This window comes from Plecotus auritus (assembly GCF_963455305.1).
Source record: "Plecotus auritus genome assembly, chromosome: 8".
NCBI classification, from domain to species: domain Eukaryota; kingdom Metazoa; phylum Chordata; class Mammalia; order Chiroptera; family Vespertilionidae; genus Plecotus; species Plecotus auritus.
In genome coordinates this window covers 104,084,620-104,111,556 of record NC_137782.1, presented here as the reverse complement: position 1 = coordinate 104,111,556, position 26,937 = coordinate 104,084,620, and the positions used below count along the sequence as shown (strand labels likewise).

Genomic DNA, 26,937 nt, shown 5'->3' with positions numbered 1-26,937 from the left:
CTGACCTACAGGACCTTGAGCAGCCATTTGACATTCCTAAGCCTCTGTATTTTCATCTCTGTAATGGATGTTTTTTGAGGATTCACAGGACAATGCTTTTCATATACACCAGGGGTGGGGAACGTCTAGCCTGAGGGCCATATAAGGTCCGCAAAATCATTTGGTCTGGCCCTGCCAGGCATTAGGGATGAGTTAAATGTTTGACTAAATATAGCAGGCTAATTTTTAAGTAGATAATTTCCATGTTTTAAATATCCAAATGGCCCTTGGCAGAAAAATGGTTTCCTACCGCAGATATAGACTATTAATACAGGGATGTCTGTTGTTCCTCAGCTAAAAAAAACATGCCTAGAGGGTAACAATTATATAAACATGAAATTTTGTGCACTGAGGGGGAGGGGTCCCTCAGCCCGGCCTGCACCCTCTCACAGTCTCACAGTCTGGGACCCCTCACTCCTTACCGCTCGCCTACAGTGGAGGTGGGAGAAGCTCTTGCCACCACCGCTGTGCTCACCAGCCGTGAGCCTGCCTTCTGGCTGAGCGGTGCTCCCCCTCTGAGAGTGCACTGACCACCAGAGGACAGCATCTGCATTGAGCGTCTGCCCCCTGGTGGTCAGTGCACATCATAGCAACTGGTCATTCTGCTGTTTGGTCTATTTGCATATTAGGGTTTATTATATAGGACTAGAGGCCCAGTGCATGAAATTAGTGCACGGGAGTGGGGGGAGGTGGTCCCCTCAGCCCAGCCTGAACCCTCTAGCAATCCGGGACCGCTGGCTCCTAACCACTCGCCTGCCTGCCTGCCTGATAGCCCCTAACCACTCGCCTGCCTGTCTGGTTGCCCCTAATTGCTTGCCTGCCTGCCTGATCCCCCCTACCCTCTGCCTGCCTGCCTGATTGCCCCTAACTGCCTCTGCCTTGGCCCCCACTGCTGTGGCTTCGTCCAGAAGGACGTCCAGAATGACCTCCAGAAGGTCATTTGGCTGTCTGGTCTAATTAGCATATTATGCTTTTATTATTATAGTTACTCTCTCACCCATGAAACTTAAATGATACTTTTATTTTATTTGTTAAAAATTTGTATTTATTAATGAGAGAGAGGGATTTGTTACTCCATTTATTTATGCATTCATTGGTTGATTCTTATTTATGCCCTGACTGGAGATAGAACCTGCAACCTTGGCATTTCAGGATAAGCAACTGAGTTACCCAGCCAGGGCTTTAAATGGCACTTTTGAAACCTAGAACCTAGTTCAGGCTGGGCACTCTTGTCCCTCCTCTTGCACACGTCCCTGAGGGGCTGGGACCTCCTGCGTGAGCTCCATATCTCAATCCTCCTGAGATTCACGGTGATGCCACTGACTGAATGTCCCTCCTTGTCCCACCCAGTGTACAGCTGAGTTAACTCTGAAACTACGTGAGTTCTGCAGGATGCAGACCCTCAAGAAAGGCACCTTGGAGAAGGTAGCAGCGTCCATGGTACCAGCTTTCCCAGGTGGAAATGTCCCCCACAGGTCCATCTTCATGCCCATCCACAGGGCCTTCTCCAGAGCCCATTGGTTCCTGGACGAGCTGTTAGCTAGGTGAGACCCCCTCCTCGGCACAATGGTGACTCTGCCCACTGCTAGCGGTGTGTCTAGAAAATGTCACCACATCTCATTGAGCCTCAGTTTGCAACTCTAAAAAGTGGGGTGGTAGAGGATAAACCTCATAGGGTTGTTGTAGGGACTACTGTAGGGACAAGCCATGGCAGGTCTTACCTGGTACCTGGCTTTGCCGAAAGCACTGCTGGACATGCCGTGGTTGTTGACAGTAATTATATCGCTCTGTCCCCATTGAAAAGTCACCTGCTACACCCATCAACAGTCTGTGGCATTTGTGAGTTTGGAAAAGTACATGGAAAACAACCAGTCAAGGAGTTTGTGAATCCATTTAACTGGTCCTTGTCCTTGTTTTTGGTGTTGCCACATTAGGAATCTCTGGGGATAGCAGGGTGCCCCAGGCCCACTGACACCTGGGATGGTTCTGATTGGAGCTCATTTACTCAACAATGTGGATGGAGCACCTACTACCAGCAGGCATTTTTGGAGACACTTAGCCTGACTCAGTGAATGAAACAGACACAAATCCTGGGCCTCAGTTCTAGTCAGTGAGTCAGACAGTCACACTGTCCATCATTCGCAGGTCCTGTCCACCTTCCATGAGATCGAATGCCATCAAGGTGTTTTCTACATCTGGAGGCACACCTCCTTATAATGACCGGGGTGGCACACAAAGAGGACAACCTAGAGTTGCAACCTACCACAGACCCACCCTGCTGTCCCCACCCCTCTCCACAGTCATCTCTCCTGACACCATCACCAGGCTCAAAACAAAAGAGGTGCTTGCTCTCTGCCTGGTTGGGGATTTTTCACTCATTGAAATTTTCATCTGTCCGATGTCAGGTTGTCCAAGGCAGTGACAGTGTTCCTTCATTGCCAATTGCCTCACAGGACTTTGAGTCACCTGTCACTCTTCACCCGCTACATGATTTGCTCCTTCCCAAGTCCTCTGCTTAGGTTCCTGCCTGGTGGTCGGCTTTCTCCAGTCTGGAGTCTCCAGGCATTTGCCCCTTTGCTGAACCTGGGATCTCCATAATGAAGTTCCCAAAACACCCTGTAATGTAAAAGGAAGAAACATAGGTATCTTGTTGGAAGTAAATGGTTTACATAGGCCATCTCTGGCCTGTACAGCAAGCATGTCAAACTCATGGCCCATGGGCCTCATGCAGTCCACAACGAATATTTTTGCGGCCCAGCCAATGTAACGGTATGTAAGAAACGTTTTTTTTGTTTGTTTTTTGGGTTTTTTTTTTTAAATATATTTTATTGATTTTTTACAGAGAGGAAGGGAGAGGGATAGAGAGTTAGAAACATCGATGAGAGAGAAACATCGATGAGAGAGAAACATCGATCAGCTGCCTCCTGCACACCTCCCACTGGGGATGTGCCCGCAACCAAGGTACATGCCCTTGACCGGAATCGAACCTGGGACCTTTCAGTCTGCAGGCCGACGCTCTATCCACTGAGCCAAACCGGTCAGGGCTGTAAGAAATGTTTTTATTAAAAATTTCGTAACTTAATTTTTACAATATCCTATTATACATAATTATTAATAACAAACTACAACGTTCACTAATGACTGATGTTGTGGCTAAGGGCTGGCCCTCCTGCCGTGGGCAGTGGCAGCCGTTGCTCTCCTGATCCCCGAGGCAGTTAGCTAACTTTGGGACAGGACTTAGCAGTATACACTCCCCATATGGTGGTCCCTCTTTTGAACACCAGGGGGGGGCCTATGGCTTTTAGGTAACTGACTGTGAAGATACCAGGCCCTCCTGCTTGAGGGCATGGCTGTTCAGATCAGGATTTGCCCTGCCTTGAACCCTGCCTCGTTTCTCGCTGAGGAGAGTGGGGAGCCTCTGCATGATTCTGAACAGATTATTTTACAAACTTTGTGGCCAGGGAAGACTTGCAGGAGGAGCCTCTAAACGATCCTGACCTGGTTCTGTTCACTGATGGCAGCTCTTCTGTTGAGCAAGGAGTCAGAAAACCCGGGTATGCAGTCGTTTCTTTAAATGACTCTGCTGAGAGCCAGCCGCTTCCCCGGGGGACTAGGCACAACTGGCAGAATTAGTTGCTCTCACCAGAGCCCTAGAGTTAAGCCAGGGAAAACGAGTTAACATCTCTACTGATTCCAAATATGCCTTCCTAGTGCTCCATGCCCATGCAGCCATCTGGAAGGAGAGGAGTTATTAACCATCTGGAAGGAGGAACTGCTAATGGGTAAGGAAATTAACCGCCTCCTATCGGCCGTTTTTCAGCCAGCAGAGGTCACAGTCATACATTCAAGGGGCATCAAAAAGGAACAGATGAAATAACAGCAGGAAATCATCCAGCAGATGTGGCAGCCAAGGCTGCTTCCCGAGAGTCTGGAAAACTACAGAAGCCCCTCTTGTCTGGGAAGACTCCCTGCACGAGAGTAAGCCCTACTACGCCCAGAAGGAAAAGGAATGGGCTAACTCCCGAGGGTATACCCCCCTTCCTAAAGCCAATCCGTGGAAGGTTTCTGGGGCGTTACACCAGGCATTTCATCTAGGGGAGAAAAGACCTATCGAATGACCCATCAATTATTTACAGGAAAGGGTCTCATGAAGACCACCCAACAAGTAGTCAGATCTTGTGAGGTCTGCCAAAGGAACAATCCTAGCAATCAGGAATTAGTATTACCCTGTCTTCAAAGAACCGGAGGGCATCCAGGGGAAGACTGGCAGATAGGCTTTACCCACATGCCTAACGCTAAAGGGTTTCTATGCCTCCTCCTGTGGGTAGACACCTCCACTGACTGTATGCAGGCCTTCCCCTGTAAGACTGAGAAGGCACAAGCATAGTCAGAGCTCTAACTTCAGAAATTATTCCCCACTTTGGATTGCCACACTCTCTTCAGAGCGATAATGGCCCCTCATTCCGGGCCCAGGGCACTCAAGGGGTCTCAAGGGCCCTAGGAATAAAATCCACCTCCATTGTGCCTGGAGGCCTCAGTCCTCTGGGAAAGTAGAAAAAGCAAATGACAGCCTAAAAAGATACCTTCACAAGCTTGGCCAGGAGACTCACCTCTCCTGGCCTCTGGTTTTGCCTATAGCCCTGCTAAGAATTAGAAATTCTCCCTGAAATTCAGGCTTAGCCCCTGTGAAATGTTATATGGCCATCCTTTCCTTACCAATGACTTCCTCGTAGACAAGGAAACCACGCATTAGTACAAGATATTACAGCACTGGCCCAATTTCAGCAAACTTTACAACAATTCTCTGAAGCCAAGCCCAGGGATCCCCAGGTTCTATCCCTAACACCTGGGGATCTAGTACTCATTAAGGCTCTCTGCCACTATGAGACCATGATGGGAGGGTTCCTAGCCCATAGTTTTATCCACCCCCACTGCGATCAAAATCAGTGGAGTCAACTCTTGGATCCATCTGTCTCGACTAAAGCCCTGGATGCCAGCGCAGGAGGAGAATGAAGCTGTGTTGCCACCATCTGACTCACCCGACTCCTACTTGTGTGAGCCTTTCGAGGAACTGAAACTTCTCTTTCAAAAGGATCCTGGAGAGTCGACAAGTGCCAGATAAGTAACATGCTCTGGTATTTCTGGATAATCATTGTTTTCATCTTCCTAATAGTACTTATTCTGTATTTTTTTTATGAGTATCACCAAAACTCTAGGCTAGTATCTGGAGGACACCTTTTCTTCCCTTATTGGGACACAGAAACACCATAAAATGCTCCTGCTTACAGCCCTTTTCTGTATCCCCTGTACAACAGAGGACTGGGGTGGAAATCTTTTAGTGAATTTCTCTCCCCACAGCCCAAAGGCCCTCACTTGATACAAACGGGAGCTGATTACTCTTATCTTCTTAGTTATGGCTAATGCAGGGTTAACTGTAGGAGTCACCTATAATGCTATCACTACCACCAACCTGACCAGAGCTGTCTCTCACTTCTCTGAGGACTCTGGCCAAAACTTTAGGGACATTCAAAAGTCTATAGATTCCCTAGCTCATATGGTGCTTACTCACAGAGAGGCCCTAGATCATCTGTTAGCTGAACAAGGAGGAGTCTGTGCCATGATCAACAGTTCTTGCTGCATCTATATAAACACTTCTAAAGAGGTAGAGGAGCAAACCGCTTGAATCCTCCAACAAGCAGCCTGGCTAAAAGAAGGGCCTCACAATCTCTCCCCAGGGGTTTGGGAGCAGATTAGGGGAATGATGCCATCCCTAAGAAGCTGGTTGGCCCCTTTTCTTGGCCCTCAGTGTATACTATTCTTATTACCCATCTTTGGCCATTGCCTGTCTGACCTTTTGGTATGTTTCATATCCTCCCACTTAGAAACCCTGAAGCTAAAAATGGTCCTGCAGATGGAGGCCACGGATTCCTTCTTCTGTGGACCCCTAGATCGCCCACCTCCAATGGAACCCTGACTGCTGCCCCAATTACTGTCCCTGTCCAGCAGGACGTAGCCAGATGATCGATGCCCCCTGTCCCCAATGGCAGTTGGGGTTTCCTAATCAGAGGGGGGGACTCATAAGGACTAGTTAGCTACTTTAATTAGGCAGACAGGAACGGGGGGCAGGTCCAGAGAGGACAGAGGCATCTCTGGCCTGAGCAATTAAAACAGCCATAAACCAAGGACAGAGGTATCTTTGGCCTGAGCAATTACAGTGACCATAAGTTAGATCAAAAGCAGCCCTGACATGCGCAGCTGGGAGAGAGCCATAAGGGATAATGAAACATCTTCGGCCAGGACAACTAGGAGCAAGCCATCAAAAGCAATGCCAATCTGAACAGATAAGATGATCAAAAGGAGGAGAAGTGCGAATGTGGGGGAGATGGAACTGATTACAAGGCTAAGGTCCCACTGTGGGAAAGACAGAATAAGGCAAAGGGTGGTCTCCAGGATGTATAATACCTCAGACAAAGCAAGCAGTGGCCACCCTCATTAGGGGACCCCTCTCTCTCTCTGTGCCAGGAGAGAAAGAGCCTTAGGATTAGAAACTTAATTAGAAGTTTTAGAGGCAGTATCTGCTTGCAATAAAGCTTCTGTACTTCTCACCTACCACCTTTTGTCCATGGCTTCATTCTTCGAATCTGTCTGGACAGGAACCCAGGGAAGAAGTCACCCTTGCACTAAGAGACTCAATCTGAAATGTTCTCAACACAAAAAAAGAAATGATCATGTGACATGATAGAGTTATTAGCTGATGCTACAGTGGTAACCATATTGCATTATATAAATGAATCAAATCAACACCTTAAATTTACATACAGTTTTATATCAATAATTAGGTCACAGTCAAAAAAACATTTCTTAGCTACATGCAAAGCACATATATCAGCTTTGACTACAACAAGTTTTCCAGTTAAAGCTCTCAACTTAATAAAACCAGGGTACAAATCAAATATTAAGTCAATCAGCAAAGGACCAGACACTATTTTCTACTTTGAGAGGGAGACAGGCACACTGTAGTGCAGGCCCTCCTAGGCCATATTAAAGATTTTATTTTTCCTAATGAAAGAGTTTAAGTCAGTGAATCCCAGGATCTGATTTGGGTTTTGAAAGATTACTTCAGCTACTGGATTGAGGATAAATTCAAGGTGATAAAGAATAGATTATGAAGATCAGTTGGGGCAACTGTAGTGTGTATTTTCAGATAAATAATAGTTGAATATGTGAAAACACATACACACATCTCTCTACTATCTATCTATCTATCTATCTATCTATCTATCTATCTCTCTATTCATCTGTCTGCTTATTAAACAATATACATTACATATGCAACTGTCTTGTATGCCAAATGAAGCTCTGAAAATGCAGAGGCCAGTCCATCCACTCTTGCAGTCGACTCAGACTTGCATTCCTCGCCCCTTGGGCCTGAATGGTGTTTGGTCCTTGTTTATGGGAGGGCTTCCTTCTCCTGGACTGTGTCCTCATGCAGGTGCTTGTCAGTGCAGTTCCAGCCATGGCGTTCTCCTTGATGCCTTCACACTCTGGCCAGAGCAGCTCCTGCTTGGCTTGTTTGTTCAGGGCTCTGGCGTTGGCCCATCTTTGACTGGTTAAGTCTCTGTGCTCAACATTCTCAGGATTCTGGAGTGAAACACAACATGTAATGATGAACTTGGGATGTGAACCTCACACAGGTGAATCCACATGGGCTCCAGCAGCTCATGGAAACTGGTGGGCTGTGGGGTGATCACAAGCCCCATGGCCTGGAAACCTGTGCTTTGATGCTTACTGAGGCTAAACTTAATTGCGTAGATATTTAAGTTATATTTTAATGCTTCAGAAGCTTAAACAGTGCAAGGGTTTGGCAGTTCTGAGAAGTTGAGTTTCACAGGAGGAGCTACACATTGGGGTACCAATGGGTGATGGCTCATCCCTCCTCTTCCAGGCCCGAGTGACAAGTGTTCTGAGACACTGTTGCCCCGCCCATGCTGGTCACTTCGGACAGGAGCTGCCTCATCTGGCTGCCCAGCATGCTGCACAGATGTCTGTTGTTTCTGTGTGTGGCCACAAAGACAGTCTGCACACATGGCTTCACGGCTCCACGAGCAGGTGCGCTCTGGGCTCTGGATGCACAGGCCCAGCATGACGGCTGCTTCTAGGATGCCTGGGGTACGAATACCTCAGATGTTTAGAGAGGTATCCTGGGAATATCCCAGTCACGGCAAGTTCGACTGGCCAAGAACAGGGAAAATAGCCCATGAAAAAAGAAACATTCCTTTTCTCCACTTCTTACCATTCCCAATAGGGAGTGGGGTCAGTTGAACTATCTCCAGCCTGAGTCTCATTGTCAGTGTCCCAAGGGTAAGTGACAGCGTCTGACCCACACTGCATCCCACAGCGCATTGTCGCTTTGATTACTACCACTTCCTTCTCAGAGAACTAATAGATGTGTTTGCTTAACATGTTTTTCATGCTTTGCTTAAAAAATAGCAGAATTTTGAAGCTGGGATCAATCTTATACAATTTTCTAAAGTCTCACATCCTTTTAGAGGTGAGGCAACTGAGGCCTGGGGATCAAGGGACTTGACTGAGGCTACCTGCTGCATTTGCTGCTCCTGTGTGTGTGTGGGGGGGGGGGGAGGGGAGGGCTGGGGGAGAGGGAGGGGGAGACATTTGCAGCCCCCAAACCAGCTTGGAGTAGACGCCTCCCTGGCAGGATTTGATTTCAAGCTCTACATTTTAAATTCAGACGAAGGTGTTGGATCAATGTTTCATCTAGCTTAAGTGTCTTTTCTTTTAGACAGTTTTTGAGAAAGTGTATTAAAGGAGTCCAGGTCTTTATTGCACACATCTCTCTCTGAGGGGGGAGGGGTAGACATTAATTTGAAAAACAATAGATTCTATGTTACATGTGCCTTGGGAAAATTACCATGACCCTTCCTTCCCCAACCTCCCCCCATCCCAGCCCCCCTTTTCTAATAAGAGCTGCTAATTATCTCCCTGGTATTGTTCCAGACACTTTGTATTTCCAACTCTCATTATAACAATGATAATAATAAATGAGCCTCTTTAACATGGAGCTGCCATTCCAGAGGAAATGGCTTGAACGTCTTATGTCTCCAATCTTTAGAATGTTAAACAGAGGAAATGCACCTTTGGTGGACCTTTGTAAAGCACACTGTGTCCCAAAGAACTGTGTGCGAAGGTAACAAGAAAGCAGACAGTGCAGCTATGGCATGGGTGACCAGGAACTGACAGTTACAGACACTGCTTAGAATCAATATCACTCATTACCTGCACCAATAGAAGTGTCTTCCTTCTACTGATGCAGCTTCGCCCCTCCCCTTCTCGGAAATGTCACTGCCTGGTCTCCTCATCAGAACACTATTTGGGCTGAATCAGTGCATCTGAAGGGCTCTTCTTAATGATCTCAATAAGTGCTTTTTGCCTCTCACTTTGAAAGTCCTTTTTATTTTTAGGTTAACACTCCAATAACCCTATGAGGTAGAAATTATTCTCATTTTATAGGTAAGAAAACAGAGAAAAACGAATCACAGTGACTGGTGGCATTTACTGATCTAACTCCAAGGGCACCTGTGCTTCCCACTTCACGTTGGTGAAGACACCACTTTGCATCTCAGGATCTCAGGGCCCGATTCAAGTCACTCGACCCAGAGAACACCCTCCCACTACCCCCACACACCCCCTCCCGCCCAGTCTCTCTGCTTTATGCAGAGGACCTGTGTGGGGGAGGCCAAACCCCTGTCTACCTATAGAACTCTCCTTCGGATTCCTGCAGCAGCAGTGACACCATGGGGTTCTTCATCGGATCGGCCACTGCGGAGTCCTTAGGTGTCACGTAGCAGAAAAGAATCCTGGTGCTGTTGTTCAAGGGGCAGCCACTAAAGGGCAGGCAGTTCCCACATGGCAGTCCTGGCATCTAACAAACACCGAAAAACGGCTTTGTCAATGCAGGCTTGTGGATTGCCCTGAGCTGGGAGCTTAGCTTGTGTCTCTGACCAGGAATTGCAGTGCTGGGGATGTGAAGACCATGGTGTCACCAGGGTTCTGACAAGGGGTAATTAAGGCACAGTGGTCCCCATTCTGCCCATTTACTCAGTGATGCCTCCACATTTCCATAGAGGAGCTTAGCAGTGACCATTTGTTTGGGAGAGATGGTTAGGAGCTTAGTCTTAAAGCTGTAATTACATAGCAAATGCACTTACTTTATCAAATCTGAAGTTACTAGTACTTGGGGAGGGAAATGAAATTTATGGAGGGCTATTAACACCTTTCCCACAGCCCCCCTGGAATCCCACTGGCTTCACTGCTTCCCCAAGTTTTAGGCAACTTTGGGGATAGGATTTAAGTTTTAACTTTGACATCTTACCTAGTCTTTGGACTCCAGGAACTTTCTATTATTGTTTCTTTTAAGAACCACACCACTTTCTCATGGATTAGTCATATTTTAATTTTAATCAATAACATTTCATTGCCCTGGCCAGGTTGCTCAGTTGGTTAAACATCGTCCTGATATGCCAAGGTTTCAGGTTCAATCCCCAATCAGGGCACATACAAGAAGCAACAAATGAATGCATGAGTAAGTCAAACAACAAATAGCTGTTTCTCTCTCTCTCAAATCAATTTTTAAAATGTCATTATATAATTCAACAACTTATGGGAAATTGGATTTTCATCCTTTTAGCTTAAAGGAAGTCACGGACCTGTGCTATGCCAGTTTTTGTTCACGATCATCTAGGAGAGAGGGTGAAATGCTCAGACACACATCAATATTTCTCAGGTCCTCTAGAGCCCTGCTGGGCCCAGCATCCCCAGGAGCTTCTCCCTTGCACAGTGTTCCTCAGTGTAACTGAGCTCAGAACTCAGGGGCTGTCTTTGCCTCTGAAATGCTGCATGACAACATTGTGCAGAATTGTGATAAGGGATGGCTTGAATCTTCAAGAAAACAAAATGTTAGAGTCCTTCAAAACAGCAATGTCAGTTCATTCACAGATTCTGTTTTTCAGCTAGTTACAAATTGCCTAGAGTGTAGTGTGCTCGCACACATGGCAGGCACTCCGTAAGTGTTCTCTTAATTCACTGAGTTTGGATTAAATGTCAATATGGGAAGGAGAACTACTAAGGAAGCTAAGAAAAGGGATGTCAAAAGTCAAAATATCTTTAATACATGAATAACAGACTTAACTTCTTGAAACGATCTGTGTTTCAAGCCAAGATCCGCTTCATATTTAAGCCTCCTATCTTCTTAAGGTGTGTCTTAGGAGCCTAACATCACTGTCAAAAACCACCTGGGTGCTGTGAGAGAGGGTGAGATCATTGCCATAATCAGAATGAGGCTGTCATTAGATAACATTTTTACGCTAAACAGTGTCTTCAGACTACCCAGTCAACTATGTGAATTCCTAGACAAGGACAGCAAAGTGGAGAACTCAGTGATCTGGCCAGTCTCAGAGTAGGTGAGAACCATGCCTGGGGCAAGAACCTGCTCCCTGAACAATGACCTGGACATTCATACAATAATTTTTTTGTCATGAAGTAATAGTTCACATTACTATCCTGTAGAAAACCCCTTCCATCTATCTTAACAGCCATAACAGCCATTTCTGGAGGATGTATGCCTGTGGATGGTAAGCCCTCATCAGTTATCCATGTCATTTCAGCTTCAGATGGAATCAGGCCTAACAGGTGAGTAAAACATTTGTGAACTGAACAATAAAATCTGCAGTGGATAACAGCTCATTCCAGCATCTACACATTTTTTTTAATTGATTAAGGTATTACATGTGTACATATCTTCCCATTGCCCCCCACCCCCACCCCCACCCCACTCATCTACACATTTTGCACATTAAGTCTCCTTTCAGGAAAAATTCTTGAGTCCCATTTTTTTGTTTGTTTTTCTTTTCTTTTCTTTTTTAATGTAAATTGCCGCCAAGGCCCAGGTGATGTCTTTGTTCTAGCCCCCAATTTGGTTCTGTGTTAGTAAGTGCCAGGGGAGGTCAGGTGTATTGGCCGGCGCTATGAGCTGGGCGGGGTTGACCGCCACTACTCTGTGAGGCCACAGACCATCCAGTGGTTTCAGGTCTCTGGTCAGGCGCTGGTTAACTGTCCGTCTCTATGCGCATCTCATGGCTGGGCTTCAATCCTCATCCGCCCAGCAGGAAGCCTGGCTGTCTGCCCCCTTCCCGCCTGCCCATTTGCCAGGCTAACGGAAGCACAATTTGGTTCCTACAGGCCAATCCCGCCCACTGGGCACATCTGTTAAACCTGGATCCCAGTACTGAGTGGTTGCTAGCATCTCCCTGTCCCCTGGGTGCGTCGCCAGAGTGCCAGGCCACTGAGAGGCACGCACCTGCCACCGGCTTCCTGAGAGGTGGCTTACCTTCTCCTGCGTCTACAGGGAAGCCAGACAGCCCCAGGCGCTGGCGTGGGCCAGGAAGCGGGCGGTGCCCAGGCACAGCCGAGAGCCGCTCTCGCGCAGATAGGAGAGCATCCTGGGGGCGTGGAAGGCGGCCGAAGCGGGCGGTGCCCACGGGGAGCGGCAGGTGCGGGTCTTCCTTGTGCGCCGAGGTCGGGAAACTCCTCTGCCAGAAACTGCCCGAGTCCTCCAGCAGCGCGGGCATCGCCTCCTCGGTGGCGGCGCGGTCCAGCTCTTCATCCATCTAGTTGGCGGTGGCCCTGGACACGGAGCTCACGATCATGTAACCCGCGGCCTGCGCCAGCAGGGCGCTGCAGCACAGCAACCAGGCGAGGCTGGGCCCGGGCCGCGCTGGCCGCTGGTCTGGGCGCACAGACATCTCCCAGGCAGAGCCCCAGCCGCTGACCGAGCCGTGCTCCAGCGCTGGCCAGGGCTGCAGCTCCCCGGGTGGCAGATGCGGGAGGTGGAGCTCCAGTAGCCTCCCCGCAGGAGTCGCTCTGCCGCGGGGATGCCTCCCTAGAAGCCACAGCCACCTGGAGAAGTCGAGGCTCCTGGAAGACAGGATTGCGCCCCAAAGCTGCACGCACTGCAGTGGCCGCTAGCAGAGCCCCCATTGCATCAGGTCTGGGATGGGCTCGGGTCCCGCTGTGGGGCTCAGGGTCTGCAGCCAGACTCACTCACCCCTCCACTCTGCTTCCAGCTGTGTGACCCTGCCGAGTCACTTAAGGTCACTGGGACTCGGAGAAATACAGTATTTAACTCACAGGGGTGATGGATGAGAGGGTTAAAGGAGTTAATATTTGGAGAGGCTTACACCAGCGGTGGCATGGTGAGAGCATTGTATTTTGACATGACAAAGGTAGATTATTATTATTTTATAGAGGAGGCAACTGAGTACACGGTGACTGTAAATTAGCACCAAGTCTGTCTGATGCCAAAGCTCATTCTCTTGCTCGGTAAGGACAAGGACCAGCTTACACTTTGCTAGGACAGACACATTGCCACCTGGTCGTCTAAAAGCAAAACCACGTTGTTCGCATGCAAACTGAAATACAGGCTACCCAGCGCCAGAGAGAATGTGACTGGGACCAAGTGGGCAGAGAACTGTGAAAATGCACCACAATTTTAAAAGTCTCGAATTGGTGGAAATGGAGGCTGTTTCCAATAGTAAAGTTTTATAGATATCAAAATAATTTTAAATTATTTATGCTTTTAACCTCGGCTTATCCTATATAATAAAGAGCTAATATGCAAATGGTCCTCATGCCTTCACGCCTTCAGCCAAAATGGCTGACACTCAACACTGGGGAGAGAGGAATGGGGACCAGCCAGGCTGCAGCCCAGGAGAGGGACAAGCCACCCACCTGGCGGTCCCAGGTGCCAGTGCCTGCAGCCCAGCGAAGCCACCCACCTATGATCCCTGCAGCTGCTGCCTACTGGGTGAAGCCGGCCTGGGTCCTGGGTGCCTGCAACCTGCCAGAGGAGGGAATCCTGGGTCCTAGGTGTGGGGCAAGGCAGAGGCGGTTAGGGGCGATCAGGTTGGCAGGGGAGCAGTTAGGGGAGATCAGGCAGGCAGACAGGCAGAGGTGGTTAGGGGCGATCAGGCAGGCAGAGGTGGTTAGTGGCGATAAGGCAGGCAGGCAGGCAGGCAAGCAGTTAGGAGCCAGTGGTCCTGGATTGTGAGAGGCAGTCAGACATCCCCCGAGGTGTCCCGGATTGGAGAGGGTGAAGGCCGGAGGACCCCCCCCCCCGGCACAAATTTCATGCACCAGGCCTCTAGTAAGTGTACAAGTTTTTTATTGCTCTCTTCTTGTCCCCCCAACCACACGTCGAGGTAGGTCAGTCTGTTCCATACCTCCCTGCTTCAGGTCTTATTTTGTTGGTCAATTCATTTTGTTCATTAGATTCCACAAATAAGTGAGATCACATGATATTTGTCTTTCTCAGTTTGGCTTATTTCACTTAGCATAATAGTCTCAGGTTCATCCAGGCTGTCCCAAAGGGTAATAGATCCCTCTCTTTATAGCTAAATAGTATTCCATGGTGTAAATGTCCCACAGCTTTTTTATCCACTCATCTACTGTTGGGCACTTGGGCTGTTTCCAAATCTTAGCCTTTGTAAATTGTGCTGCTAGGAACATAGGGGTGCATATATCCTTTCTGACTGGTGTTTCTGTTTTCTAGGGATATATTCCCAGAAGTGGGATTGCTGGGTCCAACGGGAGTTCCATTTTTAAATTTTTGAGGAAACTCCATACTGTTTTCCACAGTGGCTGCACCAGTCTGCATTCCCACCAGCAGTGAACTAGTGTTCCCTTATCTCCACATCCTTGCCAGCACTTGTTTATTGATTTTTTTTAATGATAGCCATTCTAACAAGTGTGAGGTGATATCTCATTGTGGTTTTCATTTGCATTTCTCTGATGACTAGTGAATTTGAGCATTTTTTCATGTGTATCTGGGCCATCTGTATGTCCTCTTTGGAGAAATGTCTATTCAGGTCTTCTGCTCATTTTTTAATTGGATTGTCTTTCTTTTGTTGAGTTGTATGAGTACTTTATATATTTTGGATATTACCCCTTATCAGATGTATCATTGGCAAGTATGTTCTCCCATTCAGTGGGTTCCCTTTTCATTTTGATGGTGGTTTCTTCTGCTGTGCAGAAGCTTTTTATTTTGATGTAGTTCCATTTGTTTATTTTCTCCTTAGTTTCTTTGCCTTAGGAGATGTATCTGTAAACATATTGCTATGTGAAATATCTGAGATTTTACTGCCAATGTTCTCCTCTAAGATTTTTATGATTGCATGCCTTACATTTAAGTTTATTAGCCACCTTGAGTTTATCCTTGTGTATGGTGTAAGTTGGTGGTCTCATTTCATCTTTTGCATGCACCTGCCAGCTTTCCCAGCACCATTTGTTGAAGAGACCATCTTTACTCCATTGTATGTTCTTGCCTCCCATGTCAAATATTAATTGACCGTAATGGTGTGGGTTAATTTCTGGGTTCTCTGTTCTGATCCATTGGTCTATGTGCCTGTTCTTGTGCCAGTACCAGGCTGTTTTGGTTACAATGGCTTTGTAGTATAGATTGATATTTGGTATTGTGATCCCTCCTACTTAATTCTTTTTTCTCAAGATTGCTGCGGCTATTCAGGGTCTTTTATAGTTCCATATAAATTTTGAAGTATTTGTTCTAGCTCTGTAAAGTATGCCACTGGTATTTTAATAGGGATTGCATTGAATCTGTAGATTGCTTTGGGTAGAAAAGACATTTTAATGAGGTTAATTCTTCCAATCCATGAACATGCTATACACTTCCATTTATTTGTGTCTTCCTCTATCTATCTATCTATCTATCTATCTATCTATCTATCTATTTATTTACTTACTTACTTACTTATTAATGTCCTATAGTTTTCCAAGTACAGGTCTTTTACTTCCTTGGTTAAGTTTATTCTTTGGTATCTTACTTTTTTTGTTGCAATGGTAAATGGGATTGCTTTTTAGTTTCTCTTTCTGAGAGTCAATTATTGGTATATAAAAATGCCCTCGATTTATGGATGTTGATTTTGTAACCTGCTACCTTGCCGAATTCATTTATTAAGTCTAGTGGTTTCCTGGTGGAGTCTTTAGGGATTTCTATGTACAATATCATGTCATCTGCAAATAATGACTGTTTTACTTCTTTCTTTCCAATTTGGATGCCTTTTATCTCTTCTTCTTATCTGATTGATGTGGATAGGACTTCTAGTACTATGTTGAATAAGAGTGGTGAAAGCGGACATCATTGTATTGTTCCTGTTCTTAAAAGAAACACTTTTAGTTTTTGTCCATTGACTATTATATTGGCTGTATTTTTGTCATATATGGCCTTTATTATGTTGAGATATGATCCCTCTATTTCCACTTTACTGAGAGTTTTTATCAAATAAAGGGTGCTGGATTTTGTCAAATGCTATATATTGATATGATGGTGTGGTTTTATCTTTCAAATTACTTATGTGACATATCACATTTATTGATTTGCAAATCTTGTACCAGCCTGGAATAAATCCCTGGAATAAATCCCACTTGATCATGGTTTATGATCTTTTAAATATATTGCTGGATCTGATTTGCTAATATTTTGTTGAGGATTTTAGCATCTGTGTTCATCAGGGTTATTGGCCTGTAATTTTCTTTCTTTGTAGTATCTGTATCTGGTTTTGGAATTAGGATAATTCTGAGTTCATAAAAAGAACTTGGAAGTGTTCCTTTGGAATGGTTTGTGGAGGATAGGTATTAGTTCCTCTTTGAATGTTTGGTAAAATTTACCTATAAATCTATCTGGTCCATGACTTTTGTTTGCTGGAAGTTTTTAAATTTCATCAGTTGTTATTGGCCTACTCAGGTTTTTTGATTCTTCCTGATTGAGTTTTGGAAGATTGTATGTTTCTAGGAATTTTTCCATTTCATCCAGTTTGTCCAGTTTGTTGGCATACAGTTGTTCATAGTATTTGCTTACAATCCTTTGTATTTCTGTGGTGTCCATTGCTATATCGCCTCTTTCATTTCTGATTTTATTTATTTGGGTCCCCTCTCTTTGTTTCTTGATGAGTCTGGCTAGGGGTTCATCTATCTTACTTATCTTTTCAAAGAACCAGCTCTTGGATTTATTGATTTTTGTACTGTTTTTTAGTCTTTGTGTCATTTATTTCAACTCTGATCATTATTATTTCCTTCCTTCTACTTCCTCTGGGCTTTTGCTAGTTCATTTAGTGTTAGGGTTAGATGGTTGATTAGCCTTTCTTCTTGTTTCTTGAGGTAGACCTTTAGTGCTATGAACTTCCCTCTCAGGACTGCTTTCATGGTATCCCATAGGTTTTGTGTAGTTGTGTGTTCATTTTCATTTGTTTCCAGGAATTTTTTAATTTCTTGCTTGATCTCATTGGTAACCCACTCATTGTTTAATAACATGCTATTTAGCCTCCATGTATTTGAGTATTTTTGAGTTTTTTATTGTAGTTGATTTCTAACTTCATGCCATTGTGATCTGAGAAGATGCTTGGTATTATATCAATCTTCTTGAATTTATATAGACTTGCTTTGTGCCCTAAGATGTAGTCTATCTTTGAGAATGTTCCATGTGCAGTTGAGAGGAATGTATATTTTGTTGCTTTGGGGTGAAATGTTCTGTAAGTATTGGTTAGATCCATCTGATGTAGTGTATTTAAGGCTTCTGTTTCCTTGTTAATCTTTTGTCTGGAAGATCTATCCAGTGATGTCACTGGGGTGTTAAAGTCTCCTACTATGACTGTATTGCTGTCAATCTCTCCCTTAAAGTCCGTCAAGAGTTTTTTCCCTGATGGAAATATAAAATGGTGCAGCCACTTTGGAAAACAGTTTGGCAATTTTTGAAAAGGGTAAACATAGAGTTACCATATGAACCGTCAACTTTACTCCTAGGTGTATATATCATAGAGAACTGAAAACATACATCCACACAAAACCTTGTCACCAATGTTTATATAGACACCACTCAAGTGGAAATGACAATAGTCATTTTTCCCATTATGTGAAAACAACCTAATGGTCCATCAAATGATGAATGAATAAATAAAAAGTGGTATACCCATAAAATAGAATATCATTTGTCAGTAACAGAAGTGGGTGCCAGGGGCTGGGAGAAAAGTTGCTGAGACAGTGACAGTTCTCCTACTTTGATGTGCTCAGCAACTTCGTTATTCCTGGGGGATGAGGAGGGCAGGAACACCTTACTTCCGACTCACCCTTACCTGAAATGTTCAGCCCTTTGGGTGTTCCAATTTATGAAGTCTGCCATTAGACACCCCACCCGGATGGGTCCAGTATTTGACTTTTGCCCTAACATTAAGAAAAGTCATCAAGCTCGAAGCTCAAAATTGTGTGGATCAAAAAGGTAGCCTTGATGCTTAGTTTAGCTGGCTTTATTAGATTTTGACCTGGAGATTTTTCTCTTTTCTGCTTTTTGATGCTTTTAATAAGACATTTTATATATATTTTTTCAAAATGTATAATTATTTTCACCTGATGAATTGGTTCAAATAAATGAGTTTGCTACATTCCTGAAAACCAGGGATTTTAAGTCCCTTAATCATTTAAAAGTCATGGCCATTAACGTCAAGTGGTCATGGGGCTGCCTGGTAGTGCTGCTCACTTCTCTAATTTGTTCTCCCACCTTCTCATTTTTTTCAGATCTCTTTTCAAATTGCGCCGTGTGAGAAAGACTTTGCTTTAAAGCCAGCATCACCTTCACTTTCTATCTCCCTCATTGTGTTATTTTTTTTACTATTACACTTAGTAATTATCACCTAAGATATTAGGCTTTTATTTGTCAATTGGTTCAGTGTCAGCCTTCTACTTGGAATATAAATTGCCAAAGGGCATGGATTTGCCCAATTGTTCATTGGTGATCCTCCGTGCTTTAAGACTATTCAATAAATGAATAAATACATGACAAATAATTTTGGAACATTATATTGAGTTGAACTTGATTAGTTGGATTGAAATCAGTGACTGCAGTTGTTTGACACTTCCTTGTGTCCACGCCATTTACTATGTCCACACCCTCTCTGCTTTGCTTTGGCCAATGGGACAGGAACACACTGTCACAAGCAGAAGCATGAAAACGTGCTTGTGTGTTTCCACTTTCACTCTCATGGGTCCCACCTCTGCCATAGGAACGTGCATGGGCTAGCCTGCTGGAGGGATGTGGGGGTCACAGAGGGAAGAACTAGGTCATTCTAGTGGAGGCCCAAGCTTGTCAGGAGCAGAAGATAGTTGAGCAAACCCAGACAAGGTTAACCAAGTCCAGTCCAGATCACCAAAACTGTCCAAGCAACCCGTGGGCTGATAAGAAATAATAAGTAAATTGTGACTCTTTTAAGTCATTAAAGAGGAATTTGTAATGCCACAACCGTGAACTGATAGATGGTACAAACAGAACACAATCCTTGCACCTGCTCTGTGTGTTATTTATGGCTCTTGGCTAAAAATCCAAGTTTGGGGGAGGGGCTGGAGGAAGTTCCTATTCACATTAATGTTCACTTTTAAATAATAGAAGACTACCAGCTACTTTCAAACATAAAAGCTGTCTCTGTTAGTAAATAGAATCTCCAGCCCAGTGTAATAATAAAAAATGTCAAACTTTATTAAAGATGAATTCTTCTCTCTTCGCCTGTGTGGAAAGTGTGCCAGGGCTTAAGACCTGTGTTTGCTAGGCCTCCCGCCTCCAATCATGAGATGGGAGGGAAAACAAAACACAGGTGGCAGTGCCAGTCTCACACCAATGCTTGTTGGCCCTGGCAGCCTATCAACCCAGCTCACTTTCTCTTGGAATCTATGTGCTTTCTAGCCCTTCTCCCACCAGCAGCCTCCAAAACAACCCCCATAATGTGTGCAATGCTTTTTACTTTAAAAAATACATCTTAAATACATAACATATGCAGAAAGGCAATCAAATCATATTGTAAGCTTTGTGACACATTTTCACAAGATGAGCACACTGTCTGCCCACCCCCCAGATAAAGAGCTGGAACACCATGAGGGTCCCAGAAGCCCACCTTTTCCTGTTGCTACGCAGCCTCATATCCTCTCCTAACTTCTAACCCCACAGATAAACAATTAAATTTTCTTTGATAAACCTGGTTGGCCTTTCAAGGGTAGAGTGCCCTCTGCTAGCTCTCAGGAAATCAGTTTACCCCAACATATGCCAAAAAATATTTCACTGTGCCCAGATTGATAATTCTTGTTGTTGTCTTTGTTCCTTGCCTCAGTCCACCACCTGTCTACTTACATGTGAGCAACCAATGATATGCAAAGACACAGAACAGTAAGAAAGGAATACCTCTGAGTTATTCTTTGACAAATAACTACTCCCAGAGAGCTTAAGAAATGAAATAGCATATTAAATGTAGTGGTGAAAGGCCTAAAGTACTACTTTTTAAACCATAAAGACAAATCATTCTTAATGAATCTAGTGACATATAGTTCTTATGTTTCTTTAGAATTTCCAGGCATTTAGGGAAATTTAATTTGTTATGGAATATGGGAGCACACTGGCACCTTCCCCTTCCCTCTCTCCATAGTTACCATTCTCTTCCTCACTCCCAAGCTTCTAGGGCCCTTCCTTTGCCTCTATGGCTTGTTTCCTCAGCCTATTTTTTCTAAGAATTGTTTCTTCCACCTCTATGATTTTCTAAATAAATGTTCTCTTATAATTTGAGTCTTGGCTCTGAATTCTTTCCTAGACAGAACCTAAATACCGAGGTTGCTGAACCCAGGTCTGGTCTGACCCCACCAGTCTAACACCTGGTGCCCTTCCAATGGCCCACAATATATCAATTTCTGTATTCCCAACAAGATTTCTCTTCTGCGAAGTCTCCAAATAGAAACGCTTGGAAAGCCTGAAGGAGAAGCAAACAACTACCAATATTTTTCTCCAAATCAGTTTATACGTTTCATCAAAACCAACTCCTTGAAATACACATAAACATAAAATAGACAATACTACACTCTATTATGTACATAAAATCTTTTTTCTTATCAATACAAAGGTTTTAGCATTTCATATATTTTTAAGAATGAAAATTTATGTTTTTTTTCTGTCTTATTCAAATGAATAATCTTACTTATTAGCACTACTTTCCTTGAAATGAATATTTTCAGAGCTTTGGGGTACATCTGATATGTGAATCATAAACTTTTGTCCATCGTTTAGGGTGATGAGGGCCTCTTGTCCCACAGGGAGGCTGAGTTTGATGGTGCTTTCAGTGGCCGTGTCTTCCAACAATACCTGGACGAGCTGCAAGAGGGAAATGTTTAAAAGCAAAAGATAAAAAAATGCAGGGCCCACCATTTGAATTCTTCTACCACACCCTCGCCCCATGTTGGGAAGCTTGTGGATTTATTTCTGCTACAGGAGATCCTAATTTCCCAGGGAATGCTCAGGGTCTGGTGAGGACTTCATGGAAGGAATCTTCACCCCAGATGCTGCCAGAGAGGCCAGGGGTATGGGAGCAGGTGAGTTCTCTTTAGGAAAAGGAATGGGGGCTGCCTGCCATTGTTTGTGAGACACTGGTTAAAAAACAAGACTCTCCCATTAAAGACGTGGGAGAACAAGACTCAAGAGGAAGCTGTGAAATAACCATGGGCTTCTCTGTGGCTGTAGCACACATCACTTTGCCTGCCTTCCAGATGGGTACCAATCCTGCATTCTTGTCAGTTCTGGGCTAACATAATTGGGTCAAGTTCTCACATAGACCCTCCCTCCATCATCCTTCAAATATACCAGTAGATAAGGAGGAAAAGATCTGTGAAAACAACCATTGAGTGAACTGGCACTCAATGGTGCAGTAATAGATTTGAGAGGTTCATAAACTCTGATATGAACTGAAGTGCCAGCTCTCACATAAGCCATCTAACTTGCCTGAGTGGGTCTTCCCATCAGAAGGACAAGGATAAAATGCCATCCTTCCCTTAGCTCAGAGGGAAGACAGGCAAATCCTGCACATGATTACTTTAGAAACCAGCAGTGATATATTTTCTTGGTCTGATTCCATTAATAAGCCCCCAACAAGCTACTATATTTTGACAAAGATGTGTACAAGATTAACTTCAAATGCAAGGTTCATGAAAGTATATTTCTCACCCTTCCTCTGTAAATTTGATAATAACCATCATCACCCAATGCAAAGATGTTTTCCTTTTCTAAAAAATCATTGTCTTCACCTTTACCCTACAGCTGAAGCGTCATTTATTATTTTTAATACTTTTGCTATGCTTTAATCCTTAGTCACACGACCTAAAGTAAAAACTGTAAGAATTTTCAAAAGAATATTCTGAATACCACCTAATATCAGTGTAATTTTTTACAGTATTCTTAAAACACCTTGGTGTCTTATTATTTTGAACATTGCTAGAAGGTAGAAGAGTGACAGATGGCGATGCAATCTGAGTGCTGACCTGGATTCTCACCGCAGGTGCAGGGCAATGCTAATTGTTCAATGAATGCAGCTGACACAGATGTGCAACTGAATGGGCGTTAGTCATGGCAGATGAGTGCAAATGGGGCACTTTGTTGGTGATGAGTGCAATGCTGAATAATGAATGCAATGAAAATTAAATGAGCATAATTTTTTGGCATTAAGTTAAGTCACTATCGCTAATTCAGTGAGCATTCACCAAGAGAAGCAGGTTTAATTAATTTCTAATGCATATTACCTTGGATTATGGGACATTCATCTGCTTTTAATGCTTTAATACCTTCTCTATTGTTTCCGCCAATTAAATATACAGTCATGCACCTCTTAACTATAGGAATACATTCTGAGAAATTTGTCATTGGGCAATTTCATCATTGTGAACCTCATAAAGTGCACCTAGATGGTATAGCCTACTACACAACTAGGTTGTATGGGTTAGCCTATTACTCCTAGGCTACAGAGCTGTACAACATGTTAATATACAAAACAACATGAGATTAAATCAAATACAAGAGAAAATCATGCAATGGAGACTCTGTCTGAGACTGTTGCCAGCGTGACACAGCATGCCATTTTATAGCAAATGTTCTTTTATAAGTAGAAAGAGTACACTCCAAAGTAATGATAAAAGATATAGTATGATAAATACATAAACCAATAGCAATTGTTTATTATCATTATCAAGTATTATGTACTATACATAATGCATATGCTATGCTTTTCTACAACTGGAGGTGCAGTAGATTTGTTTACATCAGCATCACCATATACACGTGAGTAATGCATATGTTGTGCTATGATGTTACTAGGTGATAGTAGTTTTTCCACTCCATTCTAATCTTATAGGACCACTGTTGTACATATGGTACATTGTTGACCAAAATGTTATGTGGCACATGACTGTAGGTCAAACCCCAATACAATGAATTTCAAAATTGCTAGTGGGTTGGGTAGATAATGTTGGATAGAGAGTGTTAGGAGGTTTTGTTGGAGAAATAATAACAATGATTACTTACTATATGATCTAGGATTTTCATGTTCTAAGAATGATGATTAACTTATTTAAACCTCATACTGGCCCATGGACTTAGAAATTATTAGTACTGTTTTGTAGATGAGGAGACTGAGGCCCAGATAGATGAGGCGACTTTTCCAAGGTTATCAGTGGAGGATGTAGAGTTTAAACACAGGAAGTTATGTACCAGAAATGCCTACTTATTTCCCCAAATCATCAGACTTGAAGATATTTTTCATTTACTCCCAACTCACTGATTTTGGAATGAAAACACAATGGTCATACCCTTTAAGAGAGAGAGGTGCTAGAAAAGGATAGTCTCAGAAGATTTATGAGGGTTTGAATCCCTGCTCTGCCTATTATTGGCAAAGTAACCTTGAGGGCATTACTCATCCCTTTAGGAGCTTCAGTTTTGCTAACTGAGAAATGGGAGCAATGATCACACCATCTTGTTGGGTTGCATTGAAATGCCCAATACAGGGAGCCCTTCAGTGTCTGTTCTCCAGCCACTTCTAACTATGCCCCAGAGGTGAAAGTTTATTCCCAGTTACCTTGGTGACTAAATTGTCTACCATCTGAGCTCTTGCTCCAGCCAGTGATGAGAGAGATCAACACTGTTGGAGCTGAATGCCCAGCACAATGCTTGTCTTGTTAGGCCTGTACAGAATGTTTCAGTGTATTTAGTTGAGCTTCCCACTGGCCAGCCTTGCAGGGCCCTTTGCCAGGATGGGATACATTCTCCATAGGGTCAGGGAGCAGGGAGAGACATTCTCCTGGGCACAGCACAGCCAACTAGTCCCTTCTTAAGATTTGACTGGGCCTTTTCTCTGCCAAGAGCCCTGAAACACCAACTGGTAAGTGATGCCTTACCTGCCTGCTCCAGCTGTTCCTCTTCTAAGGAGGCCCAGTTCCTCCCATCCCCATCCCTTTGCCACTGGGTCCATGATCAGTATTTCACTATTTCAAGCCTCATTAGTATGTCTGCTTTACACACACACTCACAAAAGAGGTGAGTTTCTTATTTACAGACACATTTCTGAATCTACTGTACCAAGGTCATTGCAGACAGCTGGATACATGAATTAGCCATTGGAAAATAAGACCAAATACAGACAGAGAATTAATAAAACCAAGAGATGCATTTCCTTCTCTCCGGTCATAGTGTTTTTGTCCAGCACAGAGTCTTTTTTGAGCAGTGCTCCATAGCAGCTTGTACAGGTTATTTGCACTCTGGAGAACTTGGGAAGAGGCTTTGTGCTGGAAGGAGAGGGCTCTGGAAGGTTCCGGTTATTTTGAGGACTGTAGGGCATGAACACTTTCAGGCTGTGACTCATCCCTTAGCCAGGACCACAGTTAACCCAGGTCAAGGGCAATGCCCTGTCTTTAATGGTCTCCTACTAAGCCCTCTCATCTACTCAAAAGAGGAACTCATGGGTGCAGAAGAGATACTATGTAAACTGGCTAAATTTCCAAACATAGGTATAGAAGTTTTAGAAATTAGTACCAAGACAATTGTTGTCAAGATTTTGTAAACTAGTCACTCCCCTCAATCCACGGAAGTGCTTCAGTTGCTTCCTGCATCAGTATGGCTCCTCATTTTGGTATTCCAGGCCAGATCTCTGACCTCGGTAACCTGTGTTCTACACTTCTCAGGGCATGAATCATGCTCCTAGTGTTGTGGGAGAAGAATGGACTTGAGATCAGGCAGGCCAGGGCTCCAATCTCTGTGTCTCAATTTGCTTACTATATGACTTTGTGCAAGTCACCTCGTTTTTCTGAGCCTCAGTTTTCTTATCCATGACATGGAAGTGATCAGAATAGACACTCTGTAGTATTGTATGGCTTCAAGATAATGTATATAAAGGGTGTACAGTAAGTGTTGGATAAATAGCAATCCTTAATTTTATGTCTTTCAATTCCATCTTTTCAAATCCTTTCTGTTTAGACCAACCAATTTTTCCTTCCTTGATGCCAGAGGCATTTTCAGTGCATACCACTCAGTGCAGCGGCCAGTGTTGATCTATTTTTCAGTTAGCCTGACCATGTCAGGGAAACTCCTGGAAGGCAAGACCCAGGCCATCCACATATTCTGCACCATAATCGTGCCAGGCTCATATTAATGCACCCCAAACTGAGCCAAATAGTGACCAACAGATAAGCTATTATAATCACTCCTGCAAAGTCACCCAAAGCAAAGATCACTCTAGAGCAGCCTTGGGCAAACTACGGCCCGCGGGCCAGATCCGGCTGTTCTATCCGGTTCTCTTGCTCTCCCCTCTGCTCCTTTACTTTGAATTTATATTAGTTCACACAAACACTCCATCCATGCTTTTGTTCCGGCCCTCCGGTCCAGTTTAAGAACCCATTGTGGCCCTCGAGTCAAAAAGTTTGCCCACCCCTGCTCTAGAGTCTATGTCATTGTTTGTTGGACAATGGGGTCTTTATGGGTTTCCTAACTACCTGGTGGTTCTTATTGCCCTTGAAAAAACTGACCAGGAGTTGGTGCCCAGCCTCAGTACCTTATTGCCTGTGGCAGTGTCCACCAGGAAGCCCAGAACCCTGAGAACCACGCTGCTAACTCCCACAGGACACTGGCTCTGGCTCACGTGTTCCAGCATCACCCAGGAGGGAGCCACACGGGGGCTTTCATCCTTCTGAGATAGTGAAGAATCTGGAGGCTGGCAAGGTGCCTGGTCTGGCTGGATAGGAGACTGGTCATCTGGTGGCATCTCCTTGATATTTCCCCCATCATCCTCCACTTCCTCTTCTAAGCATGACTGCAGGATATGAGTCACATATTCCAAAAGCAGCAAATGAAACAGGTGCCAGGACCCTACATATAAATAACAACCAAAGTGAATAACTCAATAGACAAATGACATTCGCTGTGAAACTAACAACTTTTCTGGGGCTTTTCACTCCTGTGCCCTGGAGCCTCCCCTACCACTAATCCGGGTCCTGGGCAGGCCCACCACCCACATGGCCTTCCAGGTCCAGAGAACCCCAGTGACCTCTGACAGGAAGCACAGAGAGTTCACTAGCCTAAGCCATGAAAAGGAAGTTAAGCCCCATCTGCTATGAAAGGGGGAAAGCAATTCCTACAGAGAAAGGGGTGCCACTCTCAGAACAGGAGGATGCACCCCTCAGCCTCCTGTAGTTGGCACACAGGGAAGCAAGGGAGAGGGTGGAAGGGAAGGTGCGGGCAGCGTGCAGAGGGGCCCTGCTGCCATCTGTGGGGATCAACATGCAGCCCATGCCCATTGCAGTCTGCATGGCTGCATCTCCTGCCAGGCTGTGGGTGAGGGATGGCGGTGGGTGCTCCGCATGGAGAGACATTCTCCCTCGGGGGCCTGCAGGGACTGTCACAGGGGAGACTGGCCAGGGAGACAGGTGCGCTGACTCCGCCGACTGCTCTCAACCCAAAGGCATTTGGTCATCCAG

The 26,937-nt window shown here is 44.6% G+C and overlaps 2 protein-coding genes across 2 annotated transcripts in view; both read right to left on the bottom strand.

The window, feature by feature from the left end:
- Positions 1 to 6,883: 6,883 nt before the first annotated feature.
- On the bottom strand, positions 6,884 to 13,080 carry CREG2 (cellular repressor of E1A stimulated genes 2). Its single transcript, XM_080684824.1, is given in 6 exon segments — positions 6,884 to 7,680; positions 9,810 to 9,979; positions 12,443 to 12,454; positions 12,458 to 12,580; positions 12,582 to 12,722; positions 12,726 to 13,080. Coding segments are annotated over 6 exon segments (609 nt in total). The 5' UTR covers positions 12,858 to 13,080; the 3' UTR covers positions 6,884 to 7,649.
- Positions 13,081 to 21,124: 8,044 nt separating this feature from the next.
- Positions 21,125 to 26,937, bottom strand: part of RFX8 (regulatory factor X8) — a gene marked incomplete at its 3' end in the record, with an annotated part of 103,457 nt that continues 97,644 nt past the window's right edge. The window contains 2 exon segments of the mRNA XM_080684936.1: positions 21,125 to 21,301; positions 26,016 to 26,329. Coding sequence (XP_080541062.1) covers positions 21,125 to 21,301; positions 26,016 to 26,329 — 491 coding nt within the window.